At 51.0% G+C, this 19427-nt stretch overlaps 1 protein-coding gene across 4 annotated transcripts in view; it reads left to right on the forward strand.

The window, feature by feature from the left end:
• Arhgap23 (Rho GTPase activating protein 23) overlaps positions 1–18111 on the forward strand; it is a 71819-nt gene extending 53708 nt beyond the window's left edge. For 3 of the 4 annotated variants that reach the window (XM_071603234.1, XM_071603235.1, XM_071603236.1), the window contains exons 18-24: positions 256–329; positions 467–556; positions 1178–1303; positions 6443–6484; positions 6992–7088; positions 9050–9084; positions 16721–18111. In XM_071603234.1, the coding sequence (XP_071459335.1) occupies positions 256–329; positions 467–556; positions 1178–1303; positions 6443–6484; positions 6992–7088; positions 9050–9084; positions 16721–17743 (1487 nt within the window). In that variant the 3' untranslated portion in view covers positions 17744–18111. The remainder of the gene's footprint in view (positions 1–255; positions 330–466; positions 557–1177; positions 1304–6442; positions 6485–6991; positions 7089–9049; positions 9085–16720) is intronic. The other variant, XM_027924727.2, reaches the window with a different exon arrangement.
• Positions 18112–19427: the final 1316 nt, after the last annotated feature.

Raw genomic sequence — 19427 nt, forward strand, 5'->3', positions numbered from 1 at the left:
CAGCCTCCCAAATAGCTGGGATTATAGGCAAGTGCCACACATCCGCAGCTCGGGTCATATTTCTTCCCACACAAATTCACCTGGGCTGTCGGGTCAGCGCACACCTGATTTGGCCCTGGAGCCCGAAGGTAGAACCATGGGCTCGGAGCATGGCCCTCGGGGCAGGGCCTCCTCTGTGGGCTGAAGCAGCTCCTGTCCCCCCTGGCCTGGGGACAGGCTGCCTCCCACCTCTGAGGAGCCCTCACTCTTTTCTAGACAAATACAATGACTTCATTGAGGCCAATCGCATCGAGGACTCGAGGGAGCGGATGAAAACGCTGCGGAAGCTGGTGAGGACGGGCTGCCCTTAGGCCAAGGTGACCGAGGGCGGGCCGGGGCTGAGGGGAGAGTCCAGCCTCCCTGGGGTGGGGACAGGTAGGGTGGGGGGCCGTCACAGCCTGACCCCGGCCCTTCCTCTCCTCCCCAGATCCGGGATCTCCCAGGGCACTACTACGAGACGCTCAAATTTCTCGTGGGCCATCTCAAGACCATTGCGGACCACTCGGAGAAAAACAAGGTGGGCGAGGCTCCAGCACGGCCCGGAGGGAAGAGTAGGACTTCTGGGGTCCCCAGTGCTCTAAGTCCTCCTCCCTACGGCCCTTCTATCCCCCACCCCATCCGCTGTATGCCAGCCAGGGCTTTTTCCCCAGAGCGCCGTTTCCCGAGTCTCTGCAAGTCTTCCAGAAGCAGACAGCTATGGCTCCCCATGTGTGGTAGAAATGTGTCCTGTAATCTAGCTCAAAGTCTTGCATTGCATTTTTCTAATCAAATTCCTTGTCTTTTGGTTCTGCAGGGGGGAGAATGAGGGGAGTAACAGGATTTTTCCTACTTCTAAAATACCCTTGGGATCTCCCGACATGTCTCCTACTCCAAGGTCCCCCACTGCTGCACTAACCCACTCTGGGTGACCCTGTATAGATGTTCAGGTTGACACTGCTCATGGCTGTTAGGCCTGGCCATGAGTGGGACTGAGATCTGGCCTTCGGGCCACATGCCAAGCTCCTGTAAGCCCATGCAAGAAGATGTCTAGTCTCAAGTTGGGACAGCTCAGGTTGGGGCTTAGAGTGAGAGAGGACTGGGAGGTGCTGGAGTCAGAGCTCAGTGCACTGATCCCGGTCTGCTTCCCTCCTCTGCCCAGATGGAGCCTCGGAACCTGGCCCTGGTCTTTGGGCCAACGTTGGTGAGGACATCTGAGGACAATATGACAGATATGGTGACCCACATGCCTGACCGCTACAAGATCGTTGAGACGCTGATCCAGCACGTAAGCAGCCTGTTCTGTGCATGCGCCCTGACAGCCTGGGGACCTGCCATGTCCCTGAGCACCTTGCACCTGCCATACTCAGCAGCTGAAGAATATGCCGCTGGGGTGGCACGTGCCTTACCAGCAGTGAGATGCAGAACAGGAATGAGTGGTAGAATCCCTGCCATTCTGGGTTGTCGGGTCCTCAGCAGGAGGACCAGGAGGCCCCCAAGCCTCCAAGATGCCAGTGAGAGGGAGAGGGAGGAGAGGAAGGGAGCCACTCCTGGCCTGGAGGGTACAAGTGATGAATGCAGGAGGGCCTCAGAGGTGTCTGGGAGACACAGGTGCAAAGGCCTCACTTGGGCATCAGAGGCCTGGTCTCTAGTGCTCCAGACCCCCACCGGCCCTGGGGTAAATAAGGAAGAGGCAAATGGGGCAGGGCACGTAGGCTTGAGACAGGACCCTGCCCTGGTGCACTGTGTGTCTCCTGCTGATTGACTTCCCTTCTGGCTTCCTGGTGACACCTTGAGCCTTGCCCATGCAGGCTGAAGAACCCAAAGGGGCCAGCAGAGGGCGCAGGAGGCCTTAGTCTTCCACAGCCAAACCCAGAGGCAGCACCACTGGCTTCTGGGGGCTCAGGGATGATTTTATGAATCACTGAAACCAGTGGAGTCTCTGGTTCCTTCTCTGTGCCTGCACCCGAAATAAGATTGGCAGCTTGTTATCAGAGGAGGTGCAACTAGAACATTCCTGCACTCATAGACACTTTTTGGCTAGGGTCTGGGGTAAGGGGGTGTGCTGGGGATTGAACCCAGGGGCGCTTAACCGCTGAGCCACATCCCCAGCCCTTTTTTATTCTTTATTTTGAGTCAGGGTCTTGCTAAGTTGCTTAGGGCTTCGCTTGGTTGTTGAGTCTAGATTTGAACTCCTGGTCTTCCTATCTCAGCCTCCCTAGCTGCTGGGATTCCTTTAGAGAAGAAAAATCCAGGTCCTGTTACCCCCCATTTAACAGATGAGGAAATGGGCTCAGAGAGGCAGTGCCTGGCTCAAGTTCACACAGTTAATAAGTTTTGGTATTGAATAACACCCCATTGTCTGGATGCACCCTAGTTTGTATATCCATTCACCTACTGAAGGACATCGGATGAGTCAGCTTTCTGTCACTCTGATGAACATCTGAGATGATTAACTTAGCAAGAGAAAAAGTGGGTGGCTCTGTAGCTCCAGTTTACGGTGGAGTGGCACCCCTGCTCTGGGCCTCTGGCAAAGGCTGGAGAGCTGGGGACGCAGACTCCCAGGAAGCCAAGAGGTGGGGGAGGAGAGGGCCTCTTGGGCTCACAGTCCCTCTAGGGCAAAGCCAGTGACCTAAGGACCTCCCACTAGGTCCCATCACTCCCAGTAGGGCCACCTGGGACCAAGTGGGGACCTCTGGGGGAGGCTTGTCCAAACTGTAGACTCATGGTTGCTTCCAAATTTTGGAAACTTCCGAAGTCTCTGGGATTACAGGCGTGCACCTCCAGCCTGGCTTCGTTTGTTGTTGTTTAATATATATATTTTGGTTGTCGATGGGCCTTTATTTTATTCATTTATTATGTGCAGTGCTGAGAATTGAACCCAGTGCCTCACACATGCCCCAGCCCTTCATTGTTGTTTGAATTTGGGTTTCTCTGAAGACCATGATGTAAAGCATCTTTTCACAGCTTATTTAATGTTTTTTTTTTTTTAAAGAGAGAGAGAGAGAATTTTTAATATTTATTTTTTAGTTTTCAGCGGACACAACATCTTTGTTTGTATGTGGTGCTTAGGATGGAACCCGGGCCGCACGCATGCCAGGCGAGCGCGCTACCTCTTGAGCCACATCCCCAGCCCTTTCACAGCTTATTTACCATCTGTCTTTCTTCTTTGATGAGGTGTTCAAGGTCTTTGGCTAATTTTTTGATCAGGTTGTTTGATTTCTGATTGTTGAGTTTTAAGAGTCCTTTGTTTGGACAACAGTACTTGATCAGATGTAGACTCTGCCGATAATTCTCCCAGTCCGTGACTTGTCTTCTCATCCTCTTAGCTTGTCCTTCACAGAGTTGAAATTTTAATTTTAAAGTTTTATCTCATCAATTATTCTTTCATGGATTGTTGTTATATCTAAAAAGTCATTTTATATGCAAAGCCATTGAGGTTTTCCCCTCCACAGATTTTTACCTGTAGTGCTTTCATTGTGATTTAGCTCTAGGTATTTTATAATTACGCTATGATTTCCTCTTGAATGCAAAATTACTCCATGGTATCATTGCTATGTTTCCAGACATGGGAAGTCTTGAGGTGGTGTTTAGGTTTTTCTAACTGTTGTTATTTCTCATTTTATCCCATTATGAGCAGAGAACATAGTCTGTATGATGCTGATTCCTGAGAAGCTATTGAGAGTTCCACTGTGGTTGGTTTTGAATGATTCATGTGTGTTCTAGAAAAATATGTTTAGTCATTGAATGAAAGAGTCTAGGTGTGTTCACTAGATTAGACTGTTCATTGTGTCGTCCAGAGCATCTTTTTATTTTTTTTTTACCTACCATATTAATTTTTCTAGTCCTTGTAGTTCTATGAATTGTTTTTTGATATATATAAAGAGATGTTAGCTAGATGCAGTGGCCCACACCTGTAATCCTAGCAGCTTGGGAGGCTGAGGCAGGAAATTCACAAGTTCAAAGCCAGCCTTAGCAACTTAGTGAGGCCCTAAGTACCTCAGTGAGACCCTGTTTCTAAATACAATTAAAAAGAAAGGACTGGAGATGTGGCTCAGTGATTAACACCTGATATCAATCCCTGGTATGGAAAAAGAGAGAGAGGGCTGGGGTTGTGGCTCAGCAGTAGAGCACTCGCCTAGCACGTGTGAGGCGCTGGGTTCAATCCTCAGCTCAACATAAGAATAGATAGATGAAATAAAGGTATTGTGTCCACCTACAACCAAAAAAACATTTAAAAAAAGAGAGAGAAAAAGATGTTAGATGCATACATGCTATGATTTATTATATTTCTTGATCTATTGTTCCTTTTACCAGTATAGAATATTCTTCTTTGATTCATGACTTTTCATACTTTCTGTGTTGTTGTGTTTAAATGTCTCTTGTAGACTATATGTGGGTATGTTATAAACACACACACACACACACACGTACTTAATTTATTTTTTTATTTTTATTTTTTTTTAAAGAGAGAGAGAGTTTTTTAATATTTAATTTTTAGTTTTCGGCGGACACAACATTTTTATTTGTATGTGGTGCTGAGTCTGAGGATCGAACCCGGGCCGCACGCATGCCAGGCGAGCGCGCTACTGCTTGAGCCACATCCCCAGCCCCACATGTACTTAATTTAAAAATGTAACCCTTGGTCTCTAACTTTTTATTTATTTATTTATTAAATTTTTTGGTACCAGGGATTCAACCAGGGGTGCTTAACCACTGAGCCACATCCCCAGCCCTTTTTAATTTTTTTTATTTAGAAACAGGGTCTTGCTCAGTTGCTTAGGGCCTCACTAAATATCTGAGGCTGGCTTTGAACTTGTGATCCTCCTGCCTCAGCCTCCAGAGCCGCCGGGATTACAGATATGCACCACCATGCTCAACAGTTTCTCACTTTTGATCAATGAATTTAATTCATTTATTTTGTTGTAATTTTTAGACCATTAGTATTTATTTCTGCCATCTTAAATTTTGTTTTCTGTTTACTATATTTTCATAGTATATTTGTTCATACTATATTTGTTTCTTTACTTGTCTGTCCTTCCTTGTTTTGGATAGACTGAACTATTTATTTTCCTGATATGAAATTATACATTCTATTTTTATTCAGGAAATTACCACCTACTTGTAGAAACCTATACTTAGACTTAATTGTCACTGTCAATTTCCAAAGCTTATCAGTGTCTATGGCTTTCAAGTATAAAAGCCAAGTGCATTACTGTCTGGTCTCCCTTCTGAATTTGAATTCCAGTTGTTGTGCATGCATTTCATGTGTTTGTATATGTGTGTGGGTTTCACTGCTTATTTTGATAACAGAACTCTTTTCTATGCTGTTTATTCATCTTTCTCAGAGCTTACTTCTTCAGCCTGGATTTACTTCATTACTTGCTCAAGTACTCAAGAGAATCTTTGTGTAGTGAACTCCCTGATGTCTTAGAATAGCTTTATATTCATGCAAATTTAAATGAAAGTTTGGCAGGGTATAAAAATGATCTTCCTTTAACACACAGGAAATATTATTTCTTTGTTTTTCCTGTGTCTGTTACAGCTGCTGAAAGCTTAACATATATGTGCTTGGTCATTTGTAAGCAATCTGATTTTTTTCCCAAAAAATACTTTTAGAAGTTTTTTCTTTAAGATTCTCAAATTTCCCAAGATATATTTAAGTGTGGGGGCTTTTTTGTTTGTTTTTTTCTTGCTAAATGGCCAAGGCTGGCCTTGAGTTTGCCATCCTCCTGTCTCAGCTTCCTGAGTGGCGGGGATTACAGGCATGTGCTAACCAGCTTTTTAGTTTGTTTTGGGGTTTTCTGGTTTGGGTTTTGTTTTGGTTGAGGTGCAGATAGAATCCAAGTCCTTGCATATGCTAGTCAAGCACTCTACCACTGAGTTACATCCTCAGCAGGTGTGAGGCCTTTACTTTATCCTCCATCCTGTTACTTGTGAGAAAGCTCTTGATTTCTTTTTCTAGACAGGGGATTGACGCCAGTTGTCAGCATAGCCTCAGATGGTGCAGGTGGTGTTGGGCACACTCAGCTCCAGCAGCCATGTCTGGCCTTCTACCCGCAGTGGCCCTGGCTGCCACTAGAGGGCTCTGTTGCCCCCCACCCTGACTTCAGGACTGTGTTGAAAAACAGGCAAAAGCAGTGTCCAGGGCCTGTCACCTGTCTGTGGTGGGCCCTCTTCCACCTAAGTCTGAAATTCCCTGCCTGATATACGGGGGTCCTGCCTTTTCTCTCCCTAAGGGTTTTTCACAGTTTGTAGGGTGAGTTTCCAGGACCCACCAACCTCCCTCTGAGCCCTCTCGAGCAGCCAGGCCAGAGGGGCACCTTGCACCAGATGGGTTCTCGGGCCAGCAGGTTGAGGAGCCGGGGTATCATTGTCCTCCCTCTCCTCATGTTGATTTCATTCCTTCCTTCTTCCTCCTCTGCAGTCAGACTGGTTCTTCAGTGATGACGAGGACAAGGGGGAGAGGGTAAGTGATGCAGAGGGTGGTGGGGTCTGCTTTGAGGTGGCCCTAGGGGCTGGGTGGACAGCAAGACTCAAGCAGGGGAAGTGCCTACCCTGGGGGCATCCCCAGTCTGAGGGAGGAGGCACAGTCCTTGCCTTGGTGAGCCCCCAGTCTGATGAGGGAGGGAGAGAGGCCTTGCTCTGGGGAAACCCAGTCCTGGAGCAGAGGCGGTCTCTGCCCTCCAGTCTTTTGTGAAAGACATAGGAAGCTCCAGTCCCGGGGGTGGGGGGTGGGGAGAGAGCTCTTGACCCCAGCTGATGGAGCCTTTGGGATTCCACCTTGTTGGCGAAGCACAAAAGGGTCCTGTGGGGACAGTAAGGCCTGCTCCACAAGGCGCCTGCCTAGCGAGGGAGACCCTCCCAGCTGTGGAGAGCCCCAGTCTGATGGAGGAGACCTGGGCCCCACCTGCTGAGGGCTCTGAAGTCCAGCCACCTGGGGGCCCGCTGGCTGACCCCTCCCTCCTCTTTGCAGACCCCTGTAGATGACAAGGAGCCTCAGTCAGTGCCCAACATCGAGTACCTCCTGCCCAACATTGGCAGGACAGTGCCCCCTGGTGACCCAGGTTCAGGTGAGTGTGGGGCCTGGAGGGGCATGGGGGGTGGGCTCTGCCATCCTGAGGGTCCCAGAAACCTGGCCAGATGCCCCTCTTTCCTGTTCCCACCCTGGAGAGTGGGCTGTGGCTGGCCTTCTCCCTTCTGGGGGATCCAGCCTCCTGTCGCTCAGCCGCCCCACCGCGGGCTGTGCAGAGGCTGCTCACCCTCCTTGCTGGTCTCTTTCCCGAGCCTTTGATTCCTCAGGGGCCAGCTGTGTGCTTCCTCTTTTTAATTTTTCTTCCTTTTCTCCTTGCACCCTGCCCCTCCCTCCTCTTTTCCCACACTCTCCTCCCACCCCTCCATCCTGCCCTCTTCTCTTCTCCCGCCTCCCTCCTCCAGCGGACCTGTTGGAAATTTAAAGGGTACAGTGCGGTTTCGCGGCCTCGGTCACTAACAGTGGCGGGTGATTATAAGAAGGCTGGGCAGGCAGAAATGACCCTGGCAGTGAGGACCCTACCCCACACACCAGTTGCCCATGCTGGTTCCCAGCCCACCCCTCAGCCCCCAACCCTGCCCCTCCCCCGCTACGCTCCTTCTCTGGGGGAGGAGCTTACCCGAGCCGGACCCTGGCTCCCCCTTACCTGGAAATCTGGCCATCAAGTGGCTGCCCTTCCCAGCTCAGACTGTGGCCGTCTCTCTGTTATCCAACATGAAGGAGACTTGACTGAGGACCCAGCCCAGGGACCAGTGATGCCCCCAGAAGCCTTTCAAAGATTGTAGCTTCCGCCTCCATTCAGGGCTCTGGTCACTTGGCCCTTTAGTCCTGTTTGAGGGCTTCTGGGCCCCTCCTAGCAGAGGAGAGATTAATTCCATGCTCAGAAGCAAGTGCATGGCCACTCTCTTCTTGGCTGCAGCCACTGTCTATCTCCCCAACAAACACAGCATGTCCCGTTCCTGTCCCAGGATGCAGCCCACATAGTCCTAGTTGGGAGAAGGAGACGGGAGGGGCCGGAGGACCTGGTAGGGGGATGGCAGAGGAGCCCCCTGTCTCTTCTAATCACCTGCTGCCGACGCCCTGTGTGTGTCGCGTGTGGTCAGCCCATCCTGCTCTTCTCACTGTGTGCAGGGGGAGGGGGCTGGGGGACCTCTAACCTGCCTGCCAGAGAGTGTGGATTAACCGCACCTGCCCACTCCCCACTTGGACCCTGGGAGGCCCTTGGATCAACCCCCTGGCTCTCGCCTTAGAGAGGACACTGCCAGGACTTGTTTCCGGTTTCTTCTCCCCCCCCCCCAGTGATATTAAGGGAGTGGTATCCTAGTCAACAGACATGATGTTACCCTCCTTCATGACTCCAGATATCAATAGAGACCTTGCCTCAAGGGCAGGTGCACCTTGCACTGGAGGTGGAACCTATCGGGACCCTTACCACCAGCCCACTGTACCCCTGTGTCCCACTCACTTCATTTCCACCCCTTTACTTGGTCATTTAAATGGTCCCTCTTCCTTCTCATGTCCTCAGGGTGGGGGGCGAAGAGTGGATGTAGGCCCCCACTTTTCTATGCACCGTGTGGTCTCCATTTCTCCAGAGCATCTGTGATTTGCTGTGTTTCTCTGTTGTGGTTTCCATGGACTGCATCTGGTGTTTGGCATTTTCTCTCCAGTGTTTTAGAGTAACAGGGACAGGTGGGGAAGGGGAGAGGAATCGGGCCAAGCACCCCTTTGCCCTTAATCCTGGGCAAAAGAGGAGGGTTCAGTGGATGGAAGTCTGATGTCACCTCCTTCCTCTGAAGGAAGTGGTGACTGACATCATTTTTTGCTTCATCCTCATCCCATAGAAAATGCCATCAGACTCCATCACACTCCTAAGGCCTGGGGAGATCTCAAGGTTCTGAACTCCCTGGGTTCGGAAGCCTTTGAGGCAAAAGAATTGTGTTCACAAGGCTCGGCCTTCTCTTGCCCCATCCAACTTTCAGTTTTCTTTGTGTCTCTCACCAGCAGATTCCACCACCTGCAGTTCAGCCAAGTCCAAGGTAAGGGCCCAGGCAATTCTGGGATTTTGACTTCCCTCCCCCACACAAGCCCACCCACTGTCTTTTGGTTAAGAGAATTAGAATGGCAGTTAGACCAGGAGGGAAGTGGAAGGTTTCTGGGAGGGAGGGAGGGAAATCCTGAGAGTCCAGAGTAAGCAGAGTAGCCCCACTCCTTGCCGTGTTTGGTGAGGCATCTGGTGTAGTAGAAAGATCTGGCTTGGGAGTCCAGCGGCTGAGAGGCAGCGCGCTTCAGTGGTTAGAAGCATAGGCTTTGGATTCAGACAGTCTTAGGTTTTTTTGTTTTGTTTGTTTGTAACATTTTTTTAGTTGTAGTTGGACACAATTCCTTTATTTTATTTATTTTTATGTGGTGCTGAGGATTGAACCCAGGGCCTTGCACTTGATAAGTGAGCGCTCTACCACTGAGCCACAAACCCAGCCCCAGTCTTGGGTTTGAATCCCGACTCTGCTACTTGGTGATTTGGGGATATTAAACAAGTTACTTAATCTTTTTTTTGTGTGTGTGGTCCTGGGGATTGAACCCAGAGCCTTGTGTATGCAAGCCAAGATCTCTACCAACTGAGCTATATCCCTAGCTCCTATTTAATCTCTTTCTGATCTTTGGTTTTCTCATCTATAAAATGGGCTTAGCAATAACTATGTTTGCTGTGATAAACATTTCTTAAGGTCTCTGGGGAGCCTAAAGCAAGCAAAAGGAAAGAATTAACAAAACTAATTAAGAGCAGAAATCAATGAAATTGAAAACAATTGAGAAAAATCAATGAACCCAAAAGCTGGACATAAATAAATAATTAAATAAGATTGGTAAGCCTCTAGCCAAAGTGACACAATAAAAAGAGGAGTGACAGAGCTGAGGATTTAGTTCAGTTGGCAGAGTGCTTGCCGTGCAAGCACAAGGCCCTGGGTTCGATCCCCAGCACCACCAAAAAAAAAAGAGGAATGACAGAAATTACCAATACCAGTGGTGACATAGGGACATTCCTCAGACTACCCAGTCATTAAAAGGATAATCAGAGAATACTGTGAGCAACTCTATGCCCTTAAACTCAAAAACTTAGAATAGACCAATTCTTTGAAAAATTCAAGCTACCAAACAAAACTCACAGAAGAAGAAAGAGATAACCTGAGTAGTCAGTTAGCTTTTTTTTTTTTTTAAAGAGAGAGTTTTTTTTATATTTATTTTTTAGTTTTCGGTAGACACAACATCTTTGTTTGTATGTGGTGCTGAGGCTCGAACCCGGGCTGCACCGCTTGAGCCACATCCCCAGCCCCAGACAGCTAGCTTATTAAAGAAATTGAATATATAATCAAAAGCCTTCCAACAAAGAATACTCCATATCTGGACATGATGGTGCATGCCTGTAATGCCAGCAGGGAACGTGAGTTCAAGGCCAGCCTGGGCAACTTAACAAGAACCTGTCTCAAAATACTTTTTTTTTTTAAAGAGAGGGGCTAAGAGTGTAGTTCAATGATAGAGTGCCCCTGGGTTCAATAAAATTGGTCAACCTCTAGCTAAACCAATCCCATACATATATACAAAAGTATAATTTAAAAATAAAGATGGGCAGGGTGGCCTGTAATCCCAGTGACTAGGGATGCTAAGGCAGGAGGATCACAAGTTCAAAGCCAGCCTCAGCAACAATGAGGCACTAAGCAACTCAGTGAGACTCTGTCTCTAAATTAAAAAAAGGGCGGGGGGGTGCTGAGGATGCGGCTGGGTGGCCCTGGGTTCAATCCCCAGTACAAAAAAAAAAAAAAAAAAACTACTACATAATGCATAATGACATTTTGGTTGACAAATGTCATGTGACAGTGGTCCCACCCTGCCTAAGTGTGTAGTGGGCTGTACTATCTGGAATTGTGTAAGTACCCACTGTGGTGTTCCCACATCGATATCATCACCTAACGATAGGTTTGTCAGAATGTATCCTGAGATAGATACAACTATATTAGTATAATATTTAAATTATAATTACTTAAATGTCATTTAAATACTATTTTTAAAATAACATTGGACTGGGAATGTAGCTTAGTATTAGACTACTTGCCCTGGGTTTGATCCTCAGCAACAACAACAACAACAAAAAAATTCTCCCCAACTCCTCCAGAGAATGGAAGAGGAAGGAACACTTTCCAACTCATTCTGTGAGGCCAGCATAGCATTAGCCTGTTAGCAGAACCTAACAGTGTGTCTCAGGATCAGCTTATTCATTTAGTGACACCACAAATACTTACTGAGGGTCAACTGTGTCTTCACTGTGCTGGTTACTGAAAATAGAACACTGAGCCGAGCAGATAGGTTCTGGAAGCTTACCTTCGAGTGAGGAGAAGACGGTAAGCTAATAAGCACATGACTAGCCACCCGGGGGCCTGGGGTACAGTGGAGGCAGAAGCCAGATGGAATGAGTCCACACACCAGCTCCTGGTGAGGGAGGGAAGAGAGCATGCGCAGACAGCTCTTTGAGAAGCCTGACTATGAATCATGTTGAGAGCAAACAATGCAAAGCTGAGAGGTTGAGGGGAAGCTTGGGTTAAGAGAGTTGGAATCGGAGCCCCCAGGCAGGAGCCAGCCATGCTGGAGAAGGCATCTCCCCAGTGAAACGGAGAGGGAGGAAACAGGTGCACAGCTGGTGGAGGGTGGCTGGGCGCTCCCAGCGGAGGGCTGTCCTCAGTGAAGCAGGTGAGTCCTCAGCTCAGAGCAGAGGAGGTGGGAAAGGTTTGAGCGGAGTGAGGGAAGTCTGACATGGATCCCAAGAAACTGGGGAGTGTCTGGGCAGGGAGGGGGCCTCTGAAGGCTGTGACCCCTTCTCTGGAGCCAGCTCATAGCCCAGCAGCCCTATCCTGCCATGCTAGGTCTGGCCTTCCCCACTCCCAGGAAAGTCCCCTAGCCAGAAGGGTGACCACACCCTGTGTGCAGTAGATACAGCACCAACCTCCCAGCAGCTCACAGACCACTTCACTAGAGGTTACAGAAAATGTGATTCCTGACTCCCCAGGCACAAATAGGTTCTGGGCTTATCTGCCTCCTGCATTCTCCTAGGGACCCCTTAGAGGGCCCTCTTTTTAGTCACCAGACCTTGAATGTAGAACATGCCTTTCAGAAAGTGGGTCTTTATTGTTATAGACTTACTCAGTCTTCACTGTGACTCATATGAGTTACTCAGAATTAGTAGGGTGAGACAAGAAGTGAATCCACATTTCTTGAGCACCTGCTAGATGCCAGCAGTTATGCAGAGAACTTTATACTAAGGTCTATTTCATTTTATCCTCACAAAGGACCTGAGTTTTGTACCTTCCCCATTTTATAGATAGGAAAACCAAGGCTCAGAAGGTTCAAATAACTGGAAGTTCGGGCATGTTCTAAGGCATCGAGGCATAGGTTAAATGGTCTCATGGTTAAATGGTCTCTTTCCTTGGAGAATGCTCTGGGCTTGGGGTGATTCTGGATTTTCTGGCACAGAATTAGATCTGTTCTTGGCCTTAGCCTAAGTCAGCCAACCAAGCCCCTGAGAAACAGAGGCACAGATGGCTGTTGGGTTGTTAAGTAATAGAGAGGAATAGCCATCAAGGTGGCAGATGTTGAGTTGTATGTGTAGTGGGTGGTCTCAGTAGTCTGACCCATGAGATTCTGGGAGTCAGAGTCTGGTAGGAGCCACCAAGCATCTAAAAACCTGAGGTGTCTCATTTCAGCCATCAGGAAGGGCTGCCTTGGGCACCAGGGCCTGGCCCCCACCAGGCTGTGAGCCTCCATGGGTGGGAACGGGCTGGAGACACTACAGTCTCTGATTCTGTTGCCTGACTAAGGTGGGCATTGTCAGCTGCATTCCTGGGAGCCTCTGTGGGGTCTTCGCCACCAACAGGTGCACAGGAGGCCATGGGGCTGACCGGGCTGCTCCTCTTTTTGTTTCTGACTCAGCTGAGATTCTAGGGAAGATTCTGTTGGAATAGGGGGCTCCCAGGCCTATCACACACCACTGCTCTAGACGTAACAGCCCTGTCTCTGTTCTGTCCCCAGGACACCCAGTTGGGTCAGTGCCCTAAATTACAATCGCGCACTCATGCTGCCTCCCTGTGAGGATGGTCCTGGCTGTTCCTGATGTGACAGTGGCCAGCACACATCACAGGCCACTCCTAGTTCCACTGTAGCTGGGGCACACCAGCTTAACACCAGAAGGCTCCTCTGTTACCTTAATTCTTGGGGAAGGAGCACCCTTTTGTCTTCTCTGGTGGTTCCTCACTCCTGTTCAGCTCTCTGTGCAGCTCAGTCACCCGCCAAGGTCCCACTGGCGCAGGGGGAAGCTGGGCTCCTGGTTTTACCCTGTCCTGCTTCTCCCACTGTCTCAATCCATTTCACCACAAGTTCCTCATCCTGTCCTAAGCCCCACAAGTAACCTCCTCATGACCCTGCTCCCGAAAGAGAACTATCTGGCCCCATAAAAATATTTGTACTAACCACAGACAGTGGAAAGCAGGGATTCCCCTCCACTTCGGGTCTTAAGGCACCTTCAGAAATCACAGGACAGGACAGGCGATGTAGATCAATGGTAGAGTGCTTGTCTGTCATGCACAAGACCCTGGATTAGATCCCCTTTACCACAAAAAAAATAAAAATTGCTGTGTAAGCTGGGCATGGTGATGCACACCTCTAATCCCAGTTACTTTGGAGCTAAAGCAGAAGGATCGCAAGTTCAAGACTGGTCTGGACAACTTAGCAAGACTTTGTCTCAAAATAAAATTGGAATAAAATTGTGTGTGTAGGGATGCAGCTCAGTGGTAGAGAGCTCACCTAGCATGTGCTGGGCTCTGGGTTCAAGCCCCAGCACTGCCAACGAGACAGGAGAGCCACACACCCCTGCTCCGGAAAGACCTTCATACAAAAATCCTGTAGCAAATTCTTTCAGAGCCCTTCTCTGGAGGCCCAAGGCTGATGATTAGCTTGCTGGGGAAGGCAGCAGTTCAGCTCTCACCAATGATGCCCCCTGTTTTCACTGATTGCTGAGTTTAAAATCCCTAACAATATCAACAGCTGCCACTTTTTGAGCACTTGCTACATCACTGTGCTCAGAATTATTAATCCTATCAAGTGCCCTGTGAGCTAGAGATAGCATCAGCCTTATTTTACAGTTGAGGAAAGAGGCAGGGAGAACTTTGGTAACCTGCCTCAGGTCTCAGAGCCAGCTAGTTGCCTGCTCCAGTGCCTGCCCTCTGAGACAGAAGCCATTACAACAAGCCTGCCCCAGAGAGAACCTTCCCCCACCGCAACCCCCCCCCCCACCCCACACACACACAACTATTAGAGTAGAGCTGACAGCCAGGGCAGGTGTCTTGGCTCAGGCTGCTATAACAAAATATTGTGGCTGGGTGGTTTCAATAACAGACATTTCCCCCAGTTCTAGGGGCTAAAAATCCAAGATCAAGGAGCCAGCATGTTGGTTTGTGGGGAGGACTCCCTTTCTGCTTCGTGGAGGGCCATCTACCTTATCACTGTATCCTTACAAGGCAGAGGAAGAAAAAGGGAGAGAGGGAAAGAGAAAACCACATGCAAACTCACTGGTATCTCTTCTTGTAAAGGCATTAATCCCACCATTAGGGCCCTGCACTCAAACCTCACTGAAGCCTAATTTTTTCATGAAGGTTTCATCTCCAAATACCATCATATTGGGGGTTAGAACTTCAACATAAGTTTTGGGAGGGACACAATTCACTCCATAGCAATGGGTAAAAACAGCTAGCTAATCAGTAGCTGGTTAAACTGGGCTCATTTCTGCTTAGGTCTCGAAGCACTGGCCAGGTTCCAAATACACACGTGTGATATCTAGCAGGTGCTCAGCATGGTGAATACACTGGACCAAAGAAAGGCTGCTGGAGTCTGGTGCAGGAGTCTCCTTTACCTCTCCAAGGGAGCTGCTGTTTGTACACCTTAGTAACCGAGAGCTCACTCACTCATAAGACCACTATGGCAGGGGAGAAGTTGATTACCATGACTTACATCCAGCTCTGGTCATTGGCACCCATTGCTTCTGCTAGCCCCAGTTTCTAGTAGCCTCCCCTCGATTGTCCCCTTGACCTCTATGTGAATGTGCTGGCTCAGCATTCCCTGAAAGAGATCATTCTGACTTCACTGTGCTAGAACCAGATTGCATGAGAGGGTAGTTTGATCAGATGATCTACCAAATAGGGCCAGGTGACATTAATGGTTGCCAGAAATGTTAAAGGGCATGTGACTCAAAGGGTTGGTAGGGCAGTATCACCAGCGTAAAGGCTGGGTTGGGTCCAGGTCAGGGCACTATCCTGGGGAGGTTGTGAAGGGCCCCATGTGTACCCCAGGAATTGTCCCAATGGGGGTGGGGCCATGCAAGTCTGGAGCGAAGCTCAGAGGAGATCAGATTCTTGCTTCAGAAGGCTCTGGAGGAGGGGAGATCAGGTGGAGCAAGGATGGAGTCAGGAGCCCTATTAGGAGGGGAAGAATGACCTGGAAAAGGCAGAGTGAGAACATACAAGAGGACACTGAGGATGAGCTGGTGATGGACCCTCAGGAGAATTGAGAGGAGCAAAGAGAGGGGGGAGTCACAAGGCCACCTTAAGGTCAGGAACAGGAATGGAGGCAGTTTGGGGTAGGGCAGGCAGAACAACGTGGACCCAGATGGGTGAGTTTTGAGGTGCCAGGAGACACCCAGGTAGAGATGGGTTTGCAGTTGGAAGAGGAATTCTGGAGCTCAAAGGAAAGAGTGGAGTAGGACAGTGCGGCCTTGTGCAGTGTTGTTTGCTAACATTATTTTCCAGGGGAGTGGAAAACAGAGTTCTGGGAACTCCCCCAAAGGAGCAGGAGGCCAGAAAGGGAGGATGGAAAGCAGGGTCCAGGAGGCTACTATGGTGGGCAGCATAGGTTACTCTGGGAGATGGTGGGAGGCCCTCACCAAAATCCCAGGGTTCAGCAGGTGGGCTGGTGGAGGAGAGGCCAGTGCACCCAGCTGGGGGTAGAAGGAGAGGCTCCCATGCAAACTGTCCACTGTACAGGATTCTTCAGGCACTTTTGGCAGCCAGCTGGCAGTTGGATTGATCTGGGGCTGGGGATTGGCTGGGTGGGAAAAGGAGAAAGTGTATTTGAGCCCTGTGTAGGTGGAATTTGCTGTGTAGGTGGAATTGCAGGTTTCCCAAACGGGGTGAGTGGAGAGGGAACTTGGGTGTTTGCTTGGCACCGGGATTAGTGTTCAGGGAGCTTTGGTGATTCCAACCAGGACTGTGTATGTGAAGTGGGCTCCAACTGTCAAGTGTTAGGCACTGTGGGGAGACTATAGCAGGGCTGTGTCTAAAAAGATTTATCTAGGGATGGATATAGAACTCGGAGGCGGGTGGGGGACCTGCCCCAGTTCCCCGAAAAATCTGTGAGCTGGATTAAGGTGCTGGGAAGGCGTCGGGATGGCGGAGGGGCTGGAGTGGTCTCCGCAAGGATGGTGACCATTCAGCTAACACAAGGATGGAGGAGGAACGTCTTATATGCCCTTATGGGTTCCGATTTGCTCTGGGTCTGTTGCGGAGGGTGTATGGTGTGAGTGTAGAGGGCGCTGAGGCCATCAAGCCCCGACTCCTCACCTTGACCTGTCTCCCCTTACAGGGCTCGTGGGCCCCCAAGAAGGAGCCATATGCCCGGGAGATGCTGGCGATCTCCTTCATCTCGGCGGTCAACCGCAAGCGGAAGAAGCGGCGGGAGGCGCGGGGGCTGGGCAGCAGCACCGACGACGACTCGGAGCAGGAGGCACACAAGCCCGGGGCGCCGGCGCCGGGACCCCCGGAGCGGCCAGAGGGGCAGCTGCCTAGCGCCACTGCCCCCGAGGCCCCCGGGCGCCTCAGCCCCCCGGCAGCACCCGAGGAGCGGCCGGCCGCAGACACGCGCTCCATCGTCTCGGGCTACTCCACCCTGTCCACCATGGACCGCAGCGTGTGCTCGGGCGCCGGGGGCCGGCGGGCGGGGGCGGGGGACGAGGCGGACGACGAGCGCAGCGAGCTGAGCCACGTGGAGACGGACACGGAAGGTGGCGCGGGCCCGGGGGGTCGCCTGGTGCGCCGGCCCTCCTTCAGCTCGCACCACCTAATACCCTGCGACACTCTGGCGCGGCGCCGCCTGTCCCGCAGCCGCCCGGACGCCGAGGGCGCGGGCGTGGGCCGAGGAGTCGCCCGCGCCCCGGAGCTGCCGGGCTCGGCCTCTTCCAGCAGCCAGGAGTCGCTGCGCCCCCCGGCGGCCGCGGCGGCGCTGGGCTCGCGGCCCTCGCGCATGGAGGCGCTGCGGCTGCGCCTTCGCGGTACGGCCGACGACATGCTGGCGGTGCGGCTGCGGCGGCCACTGTCGCCTGAGACGCGGCGGCGCCGGAGCAGCTGGCGCCGCCACACGGTGGTGGTGCAGAGCCCTCTGACCGACCTCAACTTCAACGAATGGAAGGAGCTGGGTGGAGGTGGGGGGCCGGAGCCCACGGGTGCGCGGGCACACAGTGACAACAAGGACTCCGGCCTCAGCAGCCTAGAGTCCACCAAGGCGCGGGCCTCATCGTCCGCCGCCTCGCTGCCACCAGGAGACCTGGCGGCCCTGCAGAGCCAGCCCCCACGCCGCTCGACCGCCTCCCGCCTCCATCAGTGTCTGTGACACCCTTTTCCCTTTCGCACGCCCCTCGGACTCCAGTCCTCCCCAGAGCCCCTTGGGGAACTGGGGTCTCCATGGCTTGCACTCACACTCCTGTAGCCCCTGGGCGCCGCCCCGGGCTACAGGCGTCTCTGGTTTGTGTGCTGGAGTTGAGGAGCGGTGAGCAGGGGAGAGACCCCAGCTGGACCACTGGCCCGAGCCGGCGGTGAGGAGAGGGAAGGGGCTGCTGAGGTCCGTGTGCCCTGAACATGTGACTTGAGTGTGCCCTTCTGGGCTTGCTATGGCTTCACTTAGAGACCCTTGTTGACCATGGGGTGTGGATTTAGTCCGAAACCCCCAAGTTTCAGATTAAAGGAAAGGTCGCGGGGTGACACTGGCTTTTTGCTTCTTTCCTCTGCCCCTCCCGCCAATAGCTCGTAGCTAACTAAGGGAGTGGGGTATATGTATGTATGTCTGGGGAGAGGAGAGGGGTGCCCCTGGGGGGAAATGGGCGTCTGTGTGTGTGTGGTGTGTGTGTGTGTAGTCACTGTCCAAAGGTGTTTCCAGTAGCAACTTCTGCCCTCACTCCCACCTGTCCTCCCACGTGCCCCCAGGGTCCCTGCCTTTGGTGCCCACAGGGATCCTGCCCCTGCTTCTCAGAGCCAGAGAAGGGATTGGGGCCGTTCTGCAAAGACGGGACTGTAAACCCTCACCAGGGGTCACATCCCCTACACACTCTTGCCAACCTCTTAAGTCACCCCCACAAGCTCTTTTACCACGGGGAACTCCTTGTTGCCCAGTTTGGGGAGGGTCTTCGGGCCCCTGCTGGTACCTCCCTCCTTTTTGTTCTTCCAGCTGTGCCTGTTCCTTCCACTGCTCAGGCACAGACCCCCACTTTCTCTTAAGGAGGGGAATATTCAAGAACACCCCTGGTGTCTATCACTGATTTTTGGGTTCTGAACTGAGCTGTTCCTGCAGGATGGGCGGGATCAGCCCTCACTAGCCCCTTCACATTGTAAATAAACCTCAGATCACCAGGCCCCCACACCCTCTCTCATTCCAGGGAAGCCCAGGTGGGGTTGTGAACCCCGCAGCCACCTCGGTCAGTCCTCTTGTTTTATGCAAAAATTTGCTGTAAAGTAGATTTCTGTCTCCTCCCTCTCCCAGCCTTTTATTGTAAATATTGTCTCTAAATGTGTAACATATTATAAAGAATTTATAAGGATTTTTAAAGATGTTTTGCTCATTTAAAAAAGTGTTGTAACAGTGTTGGATAAAGCCCTCCCCCCACCTCCGCATGGGTCCTTTCACTGTGTCCTTGACACACTTCTCTAAGCAACAACTAAGATTTCCTGCTTCTGAAAAGTCCTGTCTTAAAAGTACAGTCTATATCTTGGAAATAAATGACCTTCCTTGAGGCACAAGTCATCAGTGTCACTTGTTTTGGAGGGAGGAGTGGGACAGAGCAGGGCTTGCGATGGGGGACAGGTGAGGTACCAGGCCCAAGAAAGGAGGGAATGGGCTGGACCAGGTGGAGGCAAACCTATTTCTCCTGATGGCTTTTGCAAGTGTCCAGGGAGACTAGTATGAGCAGTGACATAGGCACAGACACCAGTTGGAGGGGCAGCAGTTTCCCTCACTGCTGCCTCGAGCATCTGCTCTTTTTTTCTGTAGATTATTTCTCAGGCTGGCCTGGAACTTCAAAATG

The sequence above is a fragment of the Marmota flaviventris genome, chromosome 17, assembly GCF_047511675.1.
Source record: "Marmota flaviventris isolate mMarFla1 chromosome 17, mMarFla1.hap1, whole genome shotgun sequence".
Lineage (NCBI taxonomy): Eukaryota > Metazoa > Chordata > Mammalia > Rodentia > Sciuridae > Marmota > Marmota flaviventris.